Source organism: Capsicum annuum, chromosome 1 (assembly GCF_002878395.1).
Source record: "Capsicum annuum cultivar UCD-10X-F1 chromosome 1, UCD10Xv1.1, whole genome shotgun sequence".
In the NCBI taxonomy this organism is placed as follows: Eukaryota; Viridiplantae; Streptophyta; class Magnoliopsida; order Solanales; family Solanaceae; genus Capsicum; species Capsicum annuum.
In genome coordinates this window covers 141,615,376-141,636,951 of record NC_061111.1, presented here as the reverse complement: position 1 = coordinate 141,636,951, position 21,576 = coordinate 141,615,376, and the positions used below count along the sequence as shown (strand labels likewise).

Genomic DNA, 21,576 nt, shown 5'->3' with positions numbered 1-21,576 from the left:
AATCAACCAAACTAGGATGCACTCGTACTAGGGCCTGCACTGAAAGGGTGCAGTAGCCGTGAGTTCGATCCACTTGTACTCAGTAGGTATCATAGACCGACCAATAAAAGTAGATAATAAAACATACAAAATACATATAAAGGGAATGTAAGAAAACATCCCATTATAGTAGCCTACACCGCTTGCACTAATAGTTATAATATATCACATGTATTTGTAACAATAATAACCAGATAGAACACAAGCATACATCATATCACGTATAAGTAGAAATAAGAAAAAACGTATTTATACAAGATCATCAAGTACAAATAACGAAAGATAGATCAAACAAATATGTGACAAGTCAATATGATAATTTGATCACAACATAAACACAATAAAGCAAGTACAATGTATAAGATGATGGTGATGATGGTGATGATGATGATGATGATGCACGAGGTTGTCGCACAACCTCATATTCACCCACGAAGGCAGGCCTCCTAATGTGAAATCCTTGGGGGTTTTTAAACCCATATACAATCCATACATATATCTATATCCATATACATATGCATATCTCCACCCTGGCATATCCCTCAGAGAGGGTTTTATAAGATGTCACATTTTCTATCATAAAAGGTGTTGCCGGTGTTTCTCAGATGTTGCCGTGATGGTACCACTTGTTTCATGAATGAGTATGATATGAGGATGAGATACTCACAGCCAATCACAATGAATATTTCCACAAACAACCATAAGATATAATTTCACAACCAACCACAATGAGATATTCCACAACTACGTGAGTCAATATCCATTCATTATTTTCCACCATCCATGAAATTCCACATGATTCATATGCCGATAAAGTATGAATACAGCACTATACATGAATGGTACTATATTAGGCATTTCAACAACACAATACAATTAGTCATAAGTATATCAGGCTATCCACATCATATAGGACCCCATACGGTCACATAAATCACGTAATATCCCAAAACAACAATTATATCACATATAGGCCCCACACGGGCACAACACATTAGAATAGTCAATTTCATGATTAGTACTCATCCCCTTAACATGTATTTTGTATAGGAATTAACTATCCAGCAGAGTCTGAAAAGTTAACACATAACCTACCTCGAAGGCCGAAATCGGTCTGCAACACTTCAGTCACCAAATTGTACTTCTCACGAATAATCTCGAAATGAACTAAAACCAAGAAATTTAGATTTTATGCATCAAAACAAGGCTAACGAAACCCTCATATTGTCTACTTTTGATTCGAGATCAAAACGAACCTCCGAAATGAGTTTTTAGAAAAGAAGGGTAAAATCATAACTTTACTGCAAAAGAGTGTTCCCCATACCTTTAGGAATCTACAGGTGAAAACTCAAGTCAAATCGAGTCAAAAATGAGGTTCAAATCGAAGGAAAATCATTTTTGAGCTTTACTGAATAAAACCTTTGAATTCCGTTTTAAAATCAAGAATCAAAGTTGTTTTGGAAGATGAAATTGGGGGAAAACTAGTAATTATAGGATTAAGAACATTATTCAAGTGAAAATGTTTAGAATTTGGAGCTAAATCAAGTACTAAGATTTTAGGATTTTTGAACAATTAATCAAGAAATTGATAAAGGGTGAATTCTCACCTTAAATCTGTAATAGAATCCAGAAATAGATATTAATCTAGCTTCTTAATCACCCACAAACTTCACTTTTAAGCTCTCACGTTATTTTAGGGTTTAGCTCTCAAGAGTCAAGATGAAAAACGAGCAAAAATCGAGCAAAAAGGGGTTATTTATAGGGAAAAAGGTGCGAAAAATACATATACTTTAGTAAAATTTGCAATTACGCATCCTGAACTTTGCGAGGATCCTATGACCCCCTAAACTATTTTTTACCGTATTTAGCTTGCATATATTTGGCACTTAAACCACTGCGTGTATTTCACGCACATTGAGCGCGTAAGAAAAAAAGTTTGATAAGGGACAAATATATGCTAGTTAAATACGGTAAAAAATAATCTAAGAGGGTCATAGGATCCCCCCTCCCCCCCCAACACACTCCACCGCAAAGTTCAGGATGCGCAACTCTAAATTTCGCCTAAGTACAAGTATTTTTCTATTATTTATACTCATACCAACTTACCAAGTACATAAGGCATAAAACACATTCCTCAAATGAGTTTTACCCTTTGTGATCCAGGTTGCTGGTGCAACCTGATGCACCAAATTTTCCAAGTTCAAAACAAACTTCAACGAGGTGCCCGAGATTCGCTTAAAATTCAATATACACAAACGAACTATGTAACCACACTAAATTCAATGCTCCGAGCTCAATGGAGATATTAGAATTTTTAAAAATATCATTTTTATAAAGTCAACCCCCAAAACTCAATCACAATTTTTCAAATCGGGGATCAAAATAAGATTTAAAAGACAAAAAAATCACATCAACCATATTACCATCCTAAAATTCGACGTTCCGAAGCTGCTGGCGCAGTCCATACAACCATCCGTCGCACGGATCAAAAGATAACAGAAGTTAAAAATAAAACTTGAAGCCTCCAAAAAACACAATATCACACAAATAATACCATAATGCATCAGAAACCGTGTCAATCACACCCACACCCCAAAAATACCACAATGCAACTACGAAGAAGGATAAAACAGTCAAATCACGAAACCACAAATTTCACATATTTCATCAAATTTCAAGTCGTTAAATATAGAGAAACGGCTAATTCCTTTATCTTAATCAGGAAGTCATTATAAGCTCTTGACATCAAATATTTACCTAAACCAGTAGGCTTATAACTTATGACGTGTGTAATCTTCATATGATTTACAACCTTAGTTTTAGATAGAAATTAATATTCTGCGATAATCAACAGTGCCGACCCAGATCTGTCTTCGAAAATCTCTGCACTTCAGTGGCATATAATGCAAAGCAATTATAAACAAGAAGAGATTTAAGGTGGTTCAAATGCTGCCGCAAGCTCACTATTTCCGATGGAACTCATTTTATCCATCCAAACTATTGAATTACAAGGTACAACACCATTTTGACAAGGCAAAGAAAAATGAGAGGGAGAATATAAAATGAGAGGGAAAGTAAAATATCGCAGATCATAAAAGTATCGAGAACTTCAAATAATGTTTTCTTCTCCACCTGACAAAAATTGTTCCCAGCAACTTCCTGCCTTCCCACATCTAATACCGTCTTATGCTGTTTCACTACTTAATTCCCGTTCTTTCAGAAACTGACTAATTCGATTCACTTAGATGGGGCACGGTGGAACATCAAGAGTAATACCAGCTTGAATTTGACACCAACCATTCACTTAGATGGGGCACGGTGGAACATCAAGAGTAATACCAGCTTGAATTTGACCCCAACCAATAAGACGCCAGTGCTTCTCAATTCTCCGGCTAAGAGCAATCTTTTCACCTTTGCTGGTACACACTGGGGATGTCAACTGCAGTTTCGCAAACACATTTTTAACAGCAACAACCCGAGCCCCAGTTGACATAGACCCTATATTTAACATAAGGATTTCTCCCTTCGCCAACTTTGAAACTTTACCCTGCTTTTCTGTGTCCTTTGTCCTCACACCCAAAAGACGACGGAGCAAAAAGAAATTCACCTGCATTGCAAAGGAGTAGCACTAGATTCAATGAAGGATATGCAAGCACATGGCCTTAGAAAATTAAATGGATTTAAGTAGTGAGCCAACTTAACTATATAAGTTAACTAAAAACAACAAATTAGGAAAAGGAAAAGATAATACTTTACAACAGAAAACAGAGTACAAAACTATAATATACTCATTTAAAAAAAAAACAGTAAATAGGAGATATCAACAGCCACATTTTAGCTTATCCTATTCTGAACTGTTTTGAACAAGCCATTTACCTCTAGTTCGACAAAAACTTCAGGAAGTGACCCAACCTCCCCAAGAACTTGTCCCACCAATCGATCAGCACGTGTCAGTGTTGGATCCATGGTTGTTCCAACTCCAATAAGTCCTCCAGGCACAGCAAATTGTAGTTCATTTTGCTCGGCAAACAATGACACGATTCTTGAATATATGGGGGTACATTTAATGTTGCCACTTTCATCCTTGACAACAATACCTGGACGAACCTCTATCAATTGATTTACCTTCAACACACCCTGCACAAAGAATCGAACTGCTGACACCTAGTATGTAAATGCTGCTATGAGATTTTCTTAAATGTCCAGCTAAGAATAAGCACCCCACTACGGTAGATGATAAAAAGAATGGTCTGTCATGTGACATGTCAATCACAAAGCTATATGACCAACGAGATGTAGCGAGCATAGAGTATTAGCTAGTTAAAAGGAAATTAAAAACACCTTTAAAATACTGCCACCAGCAACGCCACCTCTGATCTCATCAACTTCAAAACCAGGTTTATTCACGTCAAATGACCGAATAACGATCATATTGGGTGGTGAAGTGAAATCCCTCACAGGAATCGGAATTCTTTTCACAATATACTCACAAACAACATCAATGTTATACTTCAGTTGAGCAGATATTGGTACAACTGGGGCACCATCAGCGACAGTTCCCTGAACATGGTGTTGAATATCACTATATAGCCTCATAGATAATGCACAAAGACAATGCAAGGCTAACCAATACCATATACCACTAACCTGAATAAATTTCTGAATGGCTTCATGCTGATTGATGGCAACATTTTCCTGAACAAGATCAACCTTATTTTGAAGAATTATTATATGTTGGAGGCGCATAATTTCAACAGCAGCTAAATGTTCAGAAGTCTGAGGCTGGGGACAGCTCTCATTGGCAGCAATCAGAAGTAATGCTCCGTCCATAATGGCTGCTCCATTAAGCATGGTAGCCATGAGAATATCATGACCCTGCAAGCAAAAGACGCAGAATATACACACTTGTCCAAAAAAATCAAATGGCTCATAGATATTAGACAATAATTTTATCATCAACGAACCAAAAGAGCTAACACAACATGCCATATGTAGGGGAAAGTTTTATACCTGGATAATATCAATCAACTACATCTTCTATAATACTAAAAATGTACACTCGCAAACTACCCGTGAAGAGATGAAGTAAATTATAGATAAACTAGATGCAATATAACCAGCAGGCAGAAAAGACTTCATCAAAAAAAAAAAAAGGAACAGCATGCAGAAGAGATGCTCAGCCATCTTCACCATAATTAGTTGAACGCATCCAATGTTAATTTCAAACGTAAGAATTTGAGGGGGGAAAAAAAAAGCAGTCAATGGTAATTTGAAACATAAAAACAGATTCCCCTTCTATGAAAAAATACCTTTTACTTAATGATATAAATGTCATTCGCTTGAACCCTTACGCCTAAAGAGTACAGTATCTAAACATAGACAAGTTAGAATAAACTGACAAACCACATGGGCTCAGATATTTGAAACCAAAACCATCAAAGAGATGCAGAGATTTTCAGTCAACGGAACAATAAAATAAACAGCTTAAAAACTTGTAGGGTCGAAAATGCTGAGATGGGATTCACCAATGACACTTGAAATAAAATAAACCAAACAGAAACTTGCTCTTCTAAGAAAAATTAAAAACAGGAAGAATCAGGGGAATTATTAGCCTTCTTCAAAATACAAGTCAGAGCTAAGAGGAACTTCACAATGAAACTCTGATGGAATGGATGAAGCTCCGTACAAATAAAGCAGTAACATTACAGGAAAAGGCTGTCTTCGATATATCAATTTAGGTTTTCTTCCAGAATTGCTATAGCTAAGATATTCTAGGGTATATTCATCTTCACTTGTATATAACAAAGGTTTCTCGCTTTGTATATCAACTTCAAAATGCAAACAAGATTACACAGTAGATTGGCATATGAAATACTTACAGGACAATCAACAAAGGACACGTGTCTCAGCAATTTCATCTTGCAGCTCTCAAAACCAGGGACATCACACATGGGACTGTCTTCTTTTCCACTTCCATATGCCCTGAAAGGATTTTGGTTTAACTTACAACAAATCAGATGAAGCAAAAGTACACTTTTCTCTAAAATTTAAAAGCTTACTTGTAGCACATGGGCCTAGGGCAGCGCTCTTCTTCACATTTGTATATCTTGGCATTAGCATACCCAAGCTTGATGGTAATGTTACGCTCTAGCTCATTCTTAAAACGAACAGTCTGCAGGGAATAATTAATGGTTATTTTCAAGGGTAATAGCGTAAAGCCGCCCAAAGCAACATCTTCTCGGCTTCTCAATTACTGTGAAATATTATTTTTTTTGCAAGTACTTGTGTTAGTTCTAGACTTCCTACAATCTATCCATAGTAACATACAAATATTAAGGAAGCAGCCTGCACAAGAAAAATTAAATAGAACCAACGACCTATTGGGATCATGTGTGGATTTTTAGGACTCAGAGAGAGAGAGAGGCTCTCCGTTCTCTCTAGACCAGTCAACAGACAACCCCATCAGCCTTTTTATCTCTTGGCTAACACTTTAGGTCAATGTTGGCTCTTTGCCAAGTCCATTTCTATTTCTATTTAGGATGGTGTATCAAAGAGATGTACAAGGAAACTCTCCAACTAGTAAAGGCAATATCTCTCTTTAGGTAGTAGACTAATTCTCAGAACACAGTTCTGGACTCATTGCCTAAATTAAATACACCATGTTTAATCGAAAGAATTGACAAACTATGCAGAGATCTTGTATGGCAAAGTAACAGGGAAAAGATTAGTCAAATGAAAAACATATGCAAAGAAACAGGGAGGTTTGGATTCGAGATTTAAAGAGCCACAACGAGTCTACAGAGCAAGTTTTTTTCTTGGGAGAAGGTAATAAGTATGTATATTTGAATATAAACAATACATTAGCTGTACAGTGAACCATAAATTACAGATGTGCAGAATTGAACACTGTTATAAATCCTAGGTGGAATCAATTAAATCTACTAAATCTCCTACTTCCCCCAACAAATTCTGCTACACCAAAAAATGAACAAACTAAGACAACTCATCCTAATCTTTTGGAATGGATTGCTAGTATTTTCAAAATGTCTTGAGTTCCTCTCTTTCCATATTGTCCACCAAATACATGCTGGGATGATCTTCCACCAATCTTCTTCTCCATTCTCTTTCCCAAATTCGTCCAATGATTCAAAGATCCACAGTAGAACTAGGCATAGCCCAATTTATGCCAAAAATACAAAAGAACATGAGCCACAGATTTATTATTGTCTTACCATGTAAGAGAAGACGTTCATTGCTTTCACCCTCCTGACCCACATAGTAGACACCTTGAACAAATCTGGATCTCTCTCTGTAGCTTTTCTTGAGTTAAATATCTTTCCACCAACCAAACAAACAAGATAACTTTACTGGAATTTTTGTTCTCCAAATCAGTTTCCAAGGCCATACCCTGTTCATGGAGCTAATTATAATTCATAAACCAATAAGCTGATTTTATTGACAAATTAACTTTGTTACCGAGTCTCCATCTGAGTATCTGGTTTCCCCCTTTTTCCACCAAAAGTTCCTTTTAAGTTGAATCAATGGTAACAAAACTTTTACTTCCAAATCATTTAGAGCTCTCCTAAAGTTACGGTTCCACCCTTGATTCCAAACTTATTTATTTGGTTGCGGGTTTGTGAGCTTATAGAGTAGAGATCAGAAGAAGTGGATTTCAAACTACTGTCACCAATCCAGTGGTCCTCCCAAAAAGCTGTCTTACTACCATCCCCCACTAAAATCACCACATTCACCCAAAAATCATTCCACAGATACCTAATGCTCTTCCATACACTGCATCCATAAGTACTTGTCACTTCTTTAGTGATTCATTGGCATTCCATTTCAGATTTCTGATTAATGAAATTTCTCCAGTGTCATATCATCATTACTGTACCTCCATAACCACGTCTGTCGCAGGCTCCTATTATGCAATCTCAGGTCTTTTATGCCCAATCCTCCCCGTCTATTGGTAAGAGTAAGTACATCCCATTTTACCAGATGAGTACTACTACTGTTTCCTTTGATATCTACTTGTCTTCCTCTCCACATTTGCTTTAATCACACTCCCTAATAATATTTGAGGTTCTAGACAATACCAACATGACTCCATTAAATGTATATGATGTTTGTCCATTGTTCACTTTATTAGCTCTTACATGACTTGTAAAGACGGCATCTTATTTGGCTGTAACTCTTCAGGGTGATGCTAGTTCTATAAATAAAGATTAAACGTTACCCATGGAAAAAATAGAACTAAAGACTTGGTCATCACCATGCTAGAGCATTCACTGAGAGCTACCTAGTCACAATCACATGAATATCATCAAGGACCTCAAAAGTTGATTACTCTAGCCAAAATTCTCCATTCTAATAAGCTCCCTTCCTCTCCTACTTTTAACGTACACTTTTAAACGGTCTTGACTGACCGGCGGACGCCGGCGACGGCGTAGTAACGCCGGAAACAGGTAAGGTCACTATCTCTCCCCCGTCCTCTCTCTCTCCCCAAGCCCTTCTTTCTCCCCAGTTCGATGCCAGTTACTGTTATCGCCGGCCGATTTAGGCTTCCGCTGGCTCGGCTCCAGTGACGGTGGAAGAGTGAAGCACCGGCCAAAACCAGTTAAAAATTGTTAAAACAGTGGGTAAGACGTCAGCCTGCGACAAGGTCCCGGCAACGTCAAGAAGAAGCTCCGGCGACATTCTGACGACGAACAACCGGCCTCTCTCCGGTGACTATATTTCCGGCAACCAATTTCGACAGTAAAATTGCCGTGACCAACATACACGGAACCCCGGTGACATCTGAACTTTACTATTTAGTTGCCCTCACAGTTTAGTTCCTTGGTAATTTTAGTTTCGGTTTCTTGTGATTTTAAGTTGAGCCTGATTTTGCGTACTGGCAGATATTGTGTGTGTTTTGTGCGTGCCCGCTATCTGTTATTTATTTCTTTATATCTTTATTCTGCTAGCATCTGTTGTACTGGAATTTTGGTTGCATTTTGTGCTTGTGCGTGTGCCTTCTGTTGTTATTGGCTTATTGTTGTTTGTAGCCTTCGTTGTAATCCGTCTTGAGTAGTGGCTTGGGTGGCACATGGTGGAATAGGGTCATGTCCTGGGGCCTTGGGGGTCCTGGGGGGCTAGGGGTGGGCTCGAGGGCTGGTGTTGAGTTAGGGACGAGATGCGGAGTGCGAGGTATTAAGGGAGGGGATAAGAGAGTTGATAGTTTGAGGGTAGGGTCGTGGAATATTGGGACCTTGCAGGGTAAGTCGATAGAACTGGTTAAGATTCCTAGGAAGAGAAAGATTAATATTGCGTGTGTCCAGGAGACCAAGTGGGTAGGTTCCAAGGCGAGGGATGTAGATGGATATAAGTTGTGGTTTTCAGGTAGTGAAAGACGTAGGAATGGCGTAGGCATCTTAGTGGACGAGCAGCTTAGGGGGCAGGTAGTAGAGGTTAAAAGGGTCTGTGATAGGGTTATGACTATCAAGTTGATCTTGGGGGGGGGGGGGGGGGTTTACTTTGAACATCTGTAGTGGTGGGCCTGGACGAGGAAAAGAAGAAATTTTGGGAGGTTTTGGACGAGGTGGTTAGAGGCGTGCCTCGTTCGGAGAAGATTTTCATAGGTGGGGATTTCAACGGGCACATCAAGTCTTTGCCGTTAGGGTACGATGATGTGCATGGGGGTTTTGGGTTCGGGGTTAGGAATGATGAGGGAGCTGCGCTTTTGGATTTTGCGAGGGCCTTTGGGTTGGTGGTAGTGAATTCCATCTTTTCGAAGAAGGAAGAGCACGTGGTTACTTTCCGTAGTAGGATAGCCAAGACTCAGATTGACTTTTTGCTGCTTAGGAAAGGGGATAGAGCATTATGTAAGAATTGTAAGGTAATTCCGAGTGAGAATCTTGCGACTCAGCATAGACTCCTGGTGATAGACTTGGTTATCAAGAAGGGCAAGATGAGGCGAGGTGGTAAGGGTCAGCCTAGGGTTAGGTGGGGCAGTCTGACTCCGGTTAGTGCTTTGGAGATAGGGGCGAAGTTGGAGGGGATAGGAGTGTGGGAGTGCAGGGGGGACGTAAACAGTATGTGGGATAGGGCTGCTGGTTGCATCAAGGAGTCGGCTAGGGAGGTGTTGGATGTTTCGAGGGGCTGGTCTGGCCAGTATCGGGGGAATTGGTGGTGGAATAGAAATGTTAAAAAGAAGGTAGAGACGAAGAAAGGCAGCTTCCGCTAAGTTGGTTGAGAGTAAGGATGAAGAAGAGAAGCGGGTGAGCTGGGAGAAGTACAAGTTAGCTAAAAAGGAGGCTAAGTTACCAGTCACGGCTGCTAAGTCAGCAACATTTGAGAGTTTGTATAAGGGGTTAGATGAGAAAGGCGGGGAGAAGAGGTTGTTTAGGTTTGCCAAGGTTAGGGAGCGGAAGGCTGTGATCTGGACCAGGTAAAGTGCATTAAACCCTCATTAAGAAAAGATGGCAGTCATATTTTCATGAGCTCTGGAATGATGAGGGGGACAGAGGTCTTGTGTTAGGGGAGTTGGAGCATTCCGAAGAGTGTCGCGACTTTGGCTTTTGTCGGCGTTTTAAGGTAGAAGAGGTCAGTGAAGCTATTCGCAAGATGCGAAGGGGCAGGGTGATGGGGCCCGACGAGATTTCGGTAGACTTTTGGAAGTTCTCTAGCGAGTCAAGGTTGAGGTGGCTGACCAACTTGTTTAACAATATTTTCAAGTCAACAAAGATGTCTGAGGTATGGAGATGGAGCATAATGATTCCTTTATTTAAGAACAAGGGTGACATTCAGAGTTGCAATAACTACCGGAGTATTAAGTTGTTGAGTCACACGATGAAGATTTGGGAGAGGATGGTGGAGCGGAGATTGAGGAAGATTGTGTCTATTTCAGAGAATCAATTTGGTTTTATGCCTAGTCGCTCCACGACTGAGGCAATTCACCTTGTGCGGAGACTGGTAGAGCAGTATAGAGAGAGGAAGAGGGACTTTCACATGGTGTTTATTGACTTGGAAAAGGCCTATGACAAGGTCCCTAATGAGGTTCTTTGGAGATGCTTGGAGGTGAGAGGGTCCCGGTAGCGTACATCAGAGCGATTAAAGACATGTATGAGGAAGCAAAGACTCGGGTAAGGACAGTGGGAGGAGATTCGGAGCATTTCCCGGTCTTGACAGGGTTGCACCAGGGATCAACTCTTAGTCCGTTTTTATTAACTTTGGTGATGCATGTGCTGACGCAGAATATACAAGGCAAGGTGCCTTTGTGTATGCTTTTCGCGGATGATATAGTTTTGTTTGATGAGTCGCGACAAGGGGTTAATGATAAGCTGGAGGTTTGGAGACAAACCCTGGAGATAAAGGTTTCAGGTTGAGTAGGACCAAGACGGAGTACTTGGAGTGCAAGTTTAGTGACTCGAGGCAAGAGGAGAAGGTGGTAGTGAAGTTGGATTCTCAGGCAGTTTGCAAGGGGGAGAGTTTTAAGTATCTCGGGTCTACGATTCAGGGAAATGGGGAGATAGATGAGGATTCTCTCACCGTATTGGGGCAGGTTGGATGAGATGGAGGCTCGCTTCGGGAATTTTATGCAATAAGAAGGTGCCCCCAAGCTGAAACGTAAATTCTATAGAGTTGCAGTTCGGCTTGCTATGTTGTATGGAGCGGAGTGTTGACCGGTTAAGAATTCTCATATCCAAAAATTGAAGGTGGCGGAAATGAGGATGCTGCGTTGGATGTGTGGATTCACAAGGGCTGACAAGGTTAGGAATGAAATTATTCGGGAGAAGGTGGGAGTGGTGTCAGTAGAGGATAAAATGCGAGAAGTGAGGTTGAGATGGTTTGGTCATGTGATGAGAAGGGGCACGGATGCCCCAATTCGTAGGTGTGAGAGGTTGGCCTTGAATGGTTTCAAGCGGGATAGGGGTAGACCGAAGAAATACTACAGAGAAGTGATTAAACGTGACATGGAGCAGTTACAGCTGGCTGAGGAAATGACCCTGAATAGGAAGATATGGAGAAAAAGCATTAGGATAGAGGGCTAAGGGTGTGGATAAGTAGTAGTCCGTAATTAGGTGGACTTCGGTGTCCTTTGTTTGGCAATGTAAAATTTTTTTTGTGGATGTCGTACCTATGTTATTTTATCATGTTCTATGCTTTGGATGCTTCTATATACTGCCTTTTATCTTGAGCCGGGAGTCTATCGGAAACAACCTCTCTACCTCTTTTGAGGTAGTGGTATGGACTGCGTACACTATACCCTCCCCAGACCCCACTATGTGGGAATATACTGGGTTTGTTGTTGTTGTAATAAGCTCCATCTTATGTAGCAACTTAAGCTATAGGTATAGCAGCAACCTAAGCTATAGGTATACTTGCTAAATAAGGGAAATATTGCATTGAGTTTATTTTTTTCCACCATACAAGAAACAAAAAGCAAAATGAGAAACCCTCGAAAAGCAGTTTCTTTCAAAAAATTGACCAATTACACAATTGTAGAAAATGAAACACTAAAAATTGTCAGTCAACGTATGGGTATAATCATAATGGATTATCTATAATTATGGTGCAATCTGAAACTATGGTGACGTTTTAGTAAGATCAACGCACTATCTGTATTCAAGTAAGAAAAAGTGATCAAAAGAGACGGCGACATCCACCAGGAATCTTATGAACGAAAAGAACAAACCCAGCACAGTTCAATTAAATGCCATTATAAGTCTGAAATAACAACATACCTGCACACCGGATATAGCTTTTACAACTGTTGACTTTCCGTGAGCCACATGGCCAATGGTACCTGGCAAATGAAATTAAATTCAGTACAGAAAAAGAAAGTTAGAAAGAAAAAAACAGAATAATTTCACTCCAATATACAGAATACGAAACCACAAAGCACTCAAGGTTCAACAGACAGTTTACCAATGTTAATCGTAGCCTGACGAGAAATTACTTCCGGAGAAAGTGGATGCAGCTGTGTTGTATCCAACTTGCTCAGGTCCTGCTCCATCAGTCCTTTTCGAGACATCTTGGCTGCTCTTCGATAATCCAGAAAGTAATTTGGAACAGAAAGCGAATGTCCTCAACAAAATTGCACGTGACTTATTAGAGAAAACTAATCAGTCTAAGAACAAACACAAGGCATAGAATCATAAATAAGGGAGCTTCATCATTAAGAATAATTGATTTGCTTGACCAAGTCACCAAGAAGAATATCATTCCTTATCTAGTACACGCTTTAATCTCCTACAGAAAGGTTTGTTTCTATATTTCATGGTACCAAATGCAGAACCTAAGGAGTGTGAGGTTCTGGCATTAGGGATTTGGCAATACACAACAAAAGCCTAGAGATGAAGTGGCGTTGGAGGTACAATAATGAAGAGGAAGCTTTATGGAGAAAGATCATAGAAGCAAAGCATGGAGAAACAAGATCCTGGTGTACTAGAATCAGTTCTTTTTCCCACGGTATAGGACCATAGAAATACATTAGTACTTAGTAAGCAATATGAATTCAGCAGCATGACTCATATCAGAGTAAGAAATAGAAAACAAACATTATTCTGGATGGACAAATGGGCTGGAAATAACAATGAAGTTGGATTACCCTGTCCTTTTCCAAATTGCAAGTAATACAGAGGCTACTTTCGTCAATGAGAGACGGCAACTCCTAGAATGTTCATTTCAGAGGAACTGCAAGGATTTGGAGCTAAATGGCATGCGGGAATTTCTGGGGAAGTTGCTCGCACCCAGAGTTAGATGTAGGAAAATGCAGATTATATTTGTTGGGGACCAAGGAATGGACCTGAAAATAAAACCAAGATATGTACAAAAGTAGCATGTCTTAACTGGATAGCTATCAGGTCTCACACTCCAGAAAATTGAGTAGAACTGTTCTTGCATTGTCCAGTAGATATTTGTACATACGATAGAAAGTGTAAGCTACTTAGTTTGCACTATCCAGTAATAACGTGTGTACGGGTTATGCGCTTGTGCAAGTTTGGAGTGGCTTGGGCAATGACCTGAAAATCAAAGATGTTATGAGGGTGGGGACCGTGGAGAGTTGGAAAATCCATCAGTGCTCTATTGGGATCTCAAATCCCAACTACATTTTTGAAAAATAGATGTTTGCCTAATCTTTTTGCTTGGTTATTAACTGAATAGTTCTCATATGTCTTTGGATCTTCTAAGCTCCTTAAATTTTAGTTGGAGATATGTGACTTTGTAAACGAGCTAACTCCATTTTTTGCAACTCATTTGCATCTTCTGGATGCTTAATGAATCAAACCTACTTATCTGATACACACACACATATATACATATACATATACATACATATATATGTGTGTGTGTGTCTTTGTGCGCGCACACACCCCAAAAGCTAGCTCAAAAGGAGAAGGATTGCCCAAGCCCTTATAAAGAGTCCACCCATCTCATTAACCACCAATAGGGACTTTTCTTCATTCTTAACACCCCCACCTCACGCCAAGGAATCGACATCTGGCGCGTGGGAAATTTTTAATTTGGGGGCTCAACATTGGGTGAGATGAGTTGTGCTCTGATACCATGTAAAATTAGGTCTTGCGTCTAACTTACACCCCAAAAGCTAGCTCAAAGGGAGAAGGATTGCCCAAGCCTTATAAGAGTCCACCCATCTCATTAACCACCAATTTGGGACTTTTCTTCATTCTTCACAGAACCTTATCACTAAAGAGTAACCAAACAAACACACTCCAATCAGAGAGGAATTAATCTTGCGATGCAGGAGGACCAGCTCAGAGTACTTATAACTATTTTGGTTCTGTTTGACGGCATGTCAGGGCTGCATATCAACTGGAGAAAAAGTCATTCATATCCTATCAACACAGTGCCTAATATGAAACTTCTGACTCAGCTTTTGGGAAGAGAAACAGGTACACGGCCAACTACATACCTAGGAATGCCTTTGTGAGCCAAATCAAAATCCAAAGAGATTTGGGAATCAGTGATTGAGATGGGTGGAATCACTCTTCATTAATTCAATACTTGATGCAATGACGGTTTATATGATGTCTCTATTTCCCATTCCAAGTGGGGTTATTCAGAGGATTGATAAGATTAGGAGGGATCTCTAGTGGAATATAAATAAGGAGGGACAAGGGTTACATTTAATTAAATGGTGCAACGTGATGTGTGGGAACAAACAAGGTGGGTTAGGCATCAGGAATTTAAAATGACAGAGTGATGCTCTCAAACTGAAATGGTTGTGGAGATACTCCCAGGATTCTCAAGCTTACTGGGTAGACATAATAAGAGCTAAATATGGTGAGGATAACAAAGGAAGTAAACTCACCATATGGAGTGAGTTTATGGAGGTCCATAAGAACACAGTGGCCTCTAATGATGGCTGATACCACCACTATTAGGGTATCTAATGGCAGCAATGCATCCTTTTGGGAGGACAAACGGCTTACCTATTCTTGTCTAAAGGATCGGTTTCTAAACATTTATGCCCTAGATCTACAGCAAGAGAAAACAGTAGATGGAGCATAGTCAATACGGATGGAATTTCCAGATCAGAAGAAATCTAAATGATTGGGAAGTGGATAAATTAGTAGAGTTGTATAGAATACTGGAAGAATTCAAAGGTATACAGCAGGGAAACGATAAGACACTGGCGGCAAGTAGACAGTAGCGGAAGCTTCAAGGTTTCTTCAGCATATAAGCAGATGGTAAACTCGCCATGGAAGAAGATTTGGAAAGTTAAAATACCCCACAAAGTAGCATGTTTTAGTTGGGTGTTAGCCAGGGAAGTGGTGCTGACTCATGAAAACCTTAGCAAGAGAAATATCAATACTCACTCGGAATGCTACATGTGTGGTGAAGAAGCTGAGACAGTCAGCCATTTATTCATAAACTGTAGGGTCACAGACATGCTGTGGAAGATCTTCATTAGCATCAGAGGTATTGCTTGGACAATGCCAAGGAAGATTACTGAGGTCCTGCTTAGCTGGGACGAAGCAGGTGCAGGATTGACACACAGAGATAGATGGGGGATTGTCCCCGCTTGAATTTAGTGAACAATATGGAAAGAGAGAAATTACAGATGTTTTCAAGGTGTTAGCAGTTCAATTCAGAGGATTAAGTTGAATTGTTTTAGAATTTTCTGTTTTTGGACCAGAGATACATAGAAAATATTGCTCCAGTGATAAACACCATAGGTTTTGTTAAGGTTTCCGGAGCAATGTTCTTCTGTTACACTTGTAAATATGGTTTCAGCACAACCTGAGTGCTGCTTTGTTAAATATATAAAAAAAGTTACATATATACATATATATATATATATTATATATATATATATATTATATATATATATATATATAATATATATATATATATATATATGTATTCCAATAATACAAGGTATTTAAGAGTCGATAGAGCTTGTTATAAGTTTAGCCAAACATGAATTGATAGGTGACAGCATCGCAATGGGACAAACATAAATGCCAGATTGTCCCCGCAAGCATTTAGTGGACAATATGGAAAGAGAGAAAGTCCAGATGTTTTCAAGATGTTAGCAGTTCAATTCAGGGGATTAAGTTGAATTGTTTTAGACTTTTCTGTTTTTGGACCAGAGATACATAGAAGATATTGCTTTAGTGATAAACACCATAGGTTTTTGTTAAGGTTTCCGGAGCAATGTTCTTCTATTTCACTTGTAAATATGGTTTCAGCACAATATCCCCATATCCAAAGCCGGTAATACGAGGTATTTTAGAGTCGATAGAGCTTGTTATAAATTTTGCCAAACATGAATTGATAGGTGACAGCATGGCAACGTGACAAACATAAATGCCAGAAACTGCAACATATATTAGGGGAAATTTCTCTTTTCTTTCAGTCCAAATAAGAGAACAAAGAAACCACTCAAAAAAACTAGAAAATTCCCCCTTCCTACATTTACTCTCTCATTTTGTTTGTGCTTCCACTCGGAATAGAATGAGCCAATACGCACAAGCAAGCATAACAAATCACAAACATAAGCCCCTACCTGCCAGAACATGATGAATAGGGCGTGCATCCCAAGGACTACCATTTCTATTTGCATTTCAAACAAATGCAAAAACTACTGGCAATTGTTAACACAAAACTGTACTTCAAAATAGAAATGCAATGTCGTCACAAGATCAAAGCAAGGACTACCATTGATGAGTCATCTATTAGAGTTTCTTCACTTCCTAATTCACATCTGAAATTTCTTTTCTGGTGGAATTCATATGCTTTCCAATTAGCATAGCAAGTCAAGACAAAGCAACTGACAACCTATGTTGCCGAACTCTTCAAAAACATCAGTTGTGCGTGCCAGATTCTCCAAAAGTAGTGTATTTTTGGAGAATCCGACATGGGTGCGGCATCGAAAGTGAAGAGTCCGCGCAACTTAGCTGACAAACAAACTTAACTGATTTCAATAAGCGAGAGCGCTTAGACTTCAGATCAAAACACTCACAAAAACCCAAATAGCAAATATCTCACTTCACCAAATACTTAATCAGTTAATCTTTAAACAAACTAATCCCATTAGACATTTAGTAATGAAATGAAAACTAGAATACAACTATATAACAGTAAATATAGGTGAATGAAGTGCAGAAAATAACAGTGAAAATAAAACAACAAAATAAATTCGATTTGAAAATGAAATCTATGGAGGAGAAGACAAGCTCAGCGGCAACGCCGTCGACTGGAAGAAGGACGGTGGACTTACCGGAGTAAGGTGGAAAGGGTGCGCGACAGCCGTCAAGAGTGCAAATGAGAGAGCGCGTGAAGTGTAATCTAATTTTGGCTGATGATGTTTACTTTTTGAGACCTGAAAAACATTTTCCTTGGTACCAAACACACCCTTTAACCTTCTTTTTTTCAAAAGAAGTCCTAAATTTTTATTTTCATAAAACAACCTACCTCCTTGTCATAAAATTCTAATTTAAAAAAAGAAAGTCGCTTCTTATATTTTCTTAAAAAATATCTTTAATTTATAAATATTAACTCCAAGATTCTCTGTTTCTCCTAAAGTAATGATGTGGACTGTGTATATCTTACCCCCAGAACCCACTATGTGGGAATACACTGGACTTGTTGCTGTTGTAACTCCAAGATACTATCATCAAACACAACTTAACTCTATTTTCAACTTTAAAAATTTCAAATAACATAAATATATTTTTTATTTTAATGATCAACACCTACTAAATTACAAAAACATTGCTTATCTTTTAATATTTTTATAGTTTTACTACCTTGCTTATCATATTCAACACTGAAAAAACAAATATCATTAGTTGGTGTTGTGTACGACTCAGTATTTGAATTGTAACATGTATTTGATCTTTTTCAATTAAAAATTAGAATAAATACAAAACAATTACTATTAATTAATATAACATTTGGTTATTCTTCTTTATTTTCCTAATAAATTATACATGTATGAGTTACAAGTCATTTTCTCATTACTTTGGATCTCCCATTTTTAATTTTTATTGGCATTACCATAGTGAGATTTCAAAAAAAAAAAAAAAAAATGGGCTTTATTTTTTAAGTTTCTTATTACCTACAGGATTTTCACTACTATTAGCACATTTTTTAGTAATCCTTAAGCTAATTTCTTGTTGTTTTCGAGCACTAAGCTCAAGATAGATAGATATATATCTATATACACACACTAGTGAAGACAACACAAATCCAATATTATAAAAATTAAAATTATTTAATATATCTTTGTTAAAATAACAATTAGAATAAATATAGCGAAAATATACATTATTTATTTTGTACAAATATATACATTTTCTGTTAATGTTTTAAATAAATTTTAAATTTTAGATTATTTAGGAATGTAATAAGTATTATAAAAAGATAGTTTTCAATCCTTTAGCTGATTTATGAATTTTAATGAATTTTTAGAAATCAAAAAAACATCAATTATTAGGTTTCTTTAATTAAAATCATAGATTTGGTAGATTTTTAATTTTAAAAAAATAAATTGAGAAAATATCGAACCCATTAAATAAAACTATGAGTAAAATATATTTTATATATTAATTTTTAAAAAATGAAATCTTAAAATTTTTATCTTGGACTTGAGGTGATTAAAATTAGGGGAATGAACAAGAATAATCACTCGGCTAAAAGAATTGTTGCCGAGTAGCCATTGATTTTGAATTTTCAAAATATAGCCATGTAGGCCATTTTTTGCTACTGCCTTCGTGTTTTTTTCTTGTCTTTTAGTTATTTTTTTAAATTGCTGCTACAGTTTTTTTAAAAATTCATTGCTTGCCCTTTTTTTCTAAACAAATCTTTATGTCTTTTTTTTCACTGTTTTTTTTTTTTTTTTCAACTCCATTTACAAAAAAAAAAAAAACTATTCTTCCAATTGGTGTTTTTTTCTAACAATCAAATACGATTTTATAACATTATAATTGTTGCTCTTCTTTTTTATCAATTAAATACAATATTTGATATCAAATACATGAATCTTTGATACTAAATACAAATACATATTTTATACAATAATTATATAAAAGTGTATCAATGTGGTATAAAAGTGTATCAATATGGTACAAAAGTGTATCAATTGAGTATAGAGATTGCAATTTGTCCAATTGGGCCAAATGGCTAAAAATCAGAAATAAATTGGGCCGACTTGCTCCAATTGTCCACATTTTCAAATTGTGGGTCATTTATTTTCAAAGTGCTCAGCCTATGTCCCTTTTCCTTAAAATTACTACAAACCTACAAGTAATTAATGCTTAATGTTTCAATTACAAAACCTATTAACTTATAAGAGTAATATATTTGAGGTGATTAAAATGATTGCAAGCCAACATGTAATTAATGCTTAAAGTTTCAATTATAAATCTATTAATCATAGAAAAGTGAATGCATGCTTTAAATTTGAATATTCTGATTGCTTTGTTTTGGTTATATAAGCACATACTATAAATTGTGAAAATGCAAATATATCAAGAAATGAAAAGACAAACTTATTAGTCCCTTCATTTTAATTTGTTTAACTTAGTTTCTTTTTTAGTTTGTTATAAAAAGAATGTTTCTTTTTCTTCTTGGCAATTCTTTAATTGCAACTCCTATTTTACATATTTAAAATCACAAAATTAAAAAATATTTTGATACATCTACACATCTCTAATTTAAAATTAAACCAAGTGATTATGTGAACGGGGGGGGGGGGGGGGGGGGAATAAATACTAAAAAATAATTTAAATGAAATAAAATGATGTTTATGTTGGTTTAGTAGGACATCATACAATTTTGGATCACTTTAATTGCAAGACACATGTTATGCTTTGATCTAGAATCAAAGAAAGATAATAAATAGCTCTTATGGTGTGACTTGGAAGAAAGTTTTCTCTGTAGAGGAAAGGAATAACAATTTATTCCTACAATTTTTCCTATTATGACAAAAAATTATCTTGTCGAAATCACCTTTTATAACACACTAACACACACACACATATATACTAGATGGGCAAGGCCCATGCTTAGCAATAACTATAATTAATGTGTTGTCAAGAATGATAAGTTATTCAACTATTAGCAATAACTACTATGCATCTAGCATCACTCACTACTTGACTTAACATTAACTAATTTACCTATGACACAAAAGCAAAAATAAGCATACAAATAACAGTATCATAATCAACAGAAAAGGTCTTCCTTTATATTTAAGGAATTAAATTAGTTGACATGATACCATCTAGTTGATAAAAATTTATTAATATGTCAAAAATACAATAGATGGAGAAACAAAATAAGACTATAAGGAGATCCAATAGAAAATGTATACCCCTAGAGGGACATAAAAATACTTTGAAATGTGAGAAACCATAGACCATTACAATCACAAATACTCCATTACCTGTTTATTTAGTATGTAAGTCTAGATATTTCTTCACCCAACTCATTTTGTGCCTAAGCTGCTAGATAAATTTTCTTTGAACATATCTGAGCACAAAAATAAAAATTACTAAAGAAAATAGATAATCGACTGGCGAGTATTCTATTAGCTTTGAAAAGTAAAATAATAGATCACTGAGTCAAAGGTATGAGAAGACTTTTCACTATATTTCTATTTCAAAGATCATAATTTTCCTTCAAGAATTAACTTTCTTATCAAATCCTACCTTAATCAGTCCAAAGACTTTCAAAATTGCTCATAAGTTCATGAAAAATATGTTCCACTTAGTCGCAAAGTTCATTACCTTAGTAATTAACATGAGCCATTTAAAGGTATATCAAAATCATAAAATGTAGAGAAAAAAAAGAAAACTATTAAAGGACAATAAGTAAACACAATAAGTTTATTTGTGTATACAGAATTTCGATGAATTTTGAGGGGTTGATGGAGACTTGAAAATTCCAAGTCACAGTTGGTGCTGGTGCATCGCTTAAGCACCCAATGGATCGCTTAAGCGAATGCTGCTTAAGCAACATGCCGGTTGCTTAAGTGACCTGGCTAAGCTCAACAGGTATATCTTAATCAATGCCTTTAGCGCT

The 21,576-nt window shown here is 37.2% G+C and overlaps 1 protein-coding gene across 4 annotated transcripts; it reads right to left on the bottom strand.

The window, feature by feature from the left end:
• Window positions 1-2,970: 2,970 nt before the first annotated feature.
• Window positions 2,971-17,975, bottom strand: LOC107880050 (eukaryotic translation initiation factor 2 subunit gamma). Of its 4 annotated transcripts, none has more exons than XM_047407654.1 (9): window positions 17,771-17,975; window positions 12,949-13,059; window positions 12,765-12,826; window positions 6,099-6,211; window positions 5,919-6,021; window positions 4,687-4,914; window positions 4,381-4,599; window positions 3,916-4,176; window positions 2,971-3,646 (listed from the first exon to the last, which is right to left on the bottom strand). In XM_047407654.1, exons 2-9 carry the CDS (start codon window positions 13,052-13,054, stop codon window positions 3,344-3,346), a joined length of 1,395 nt encoding a protein of 464 aa, XP_047263610.1. In that variant the 5' UTR covers window positions 13,055-13,059; window positions 17,771-17,975; the 3' UTR covers window positions 2,971-3,343. The 4 variants fall into 4 exon arrangements, with proteins under 4 accessions (XP_047263610.1, XP_047263612.1, XP_016582455.1 ...); XM_047407656.1 differs by having other exon boundaries at window positions 12,949-13,127; window positions 17,771-17,882; XM_016726969.2 differs by having other exon boundaries at window positions 12,949-13,064; window positions 17,771-17,879.
• Between the last annotated feature and the right edge of the window lie 3,601 nt (window positions 17,976-21,576).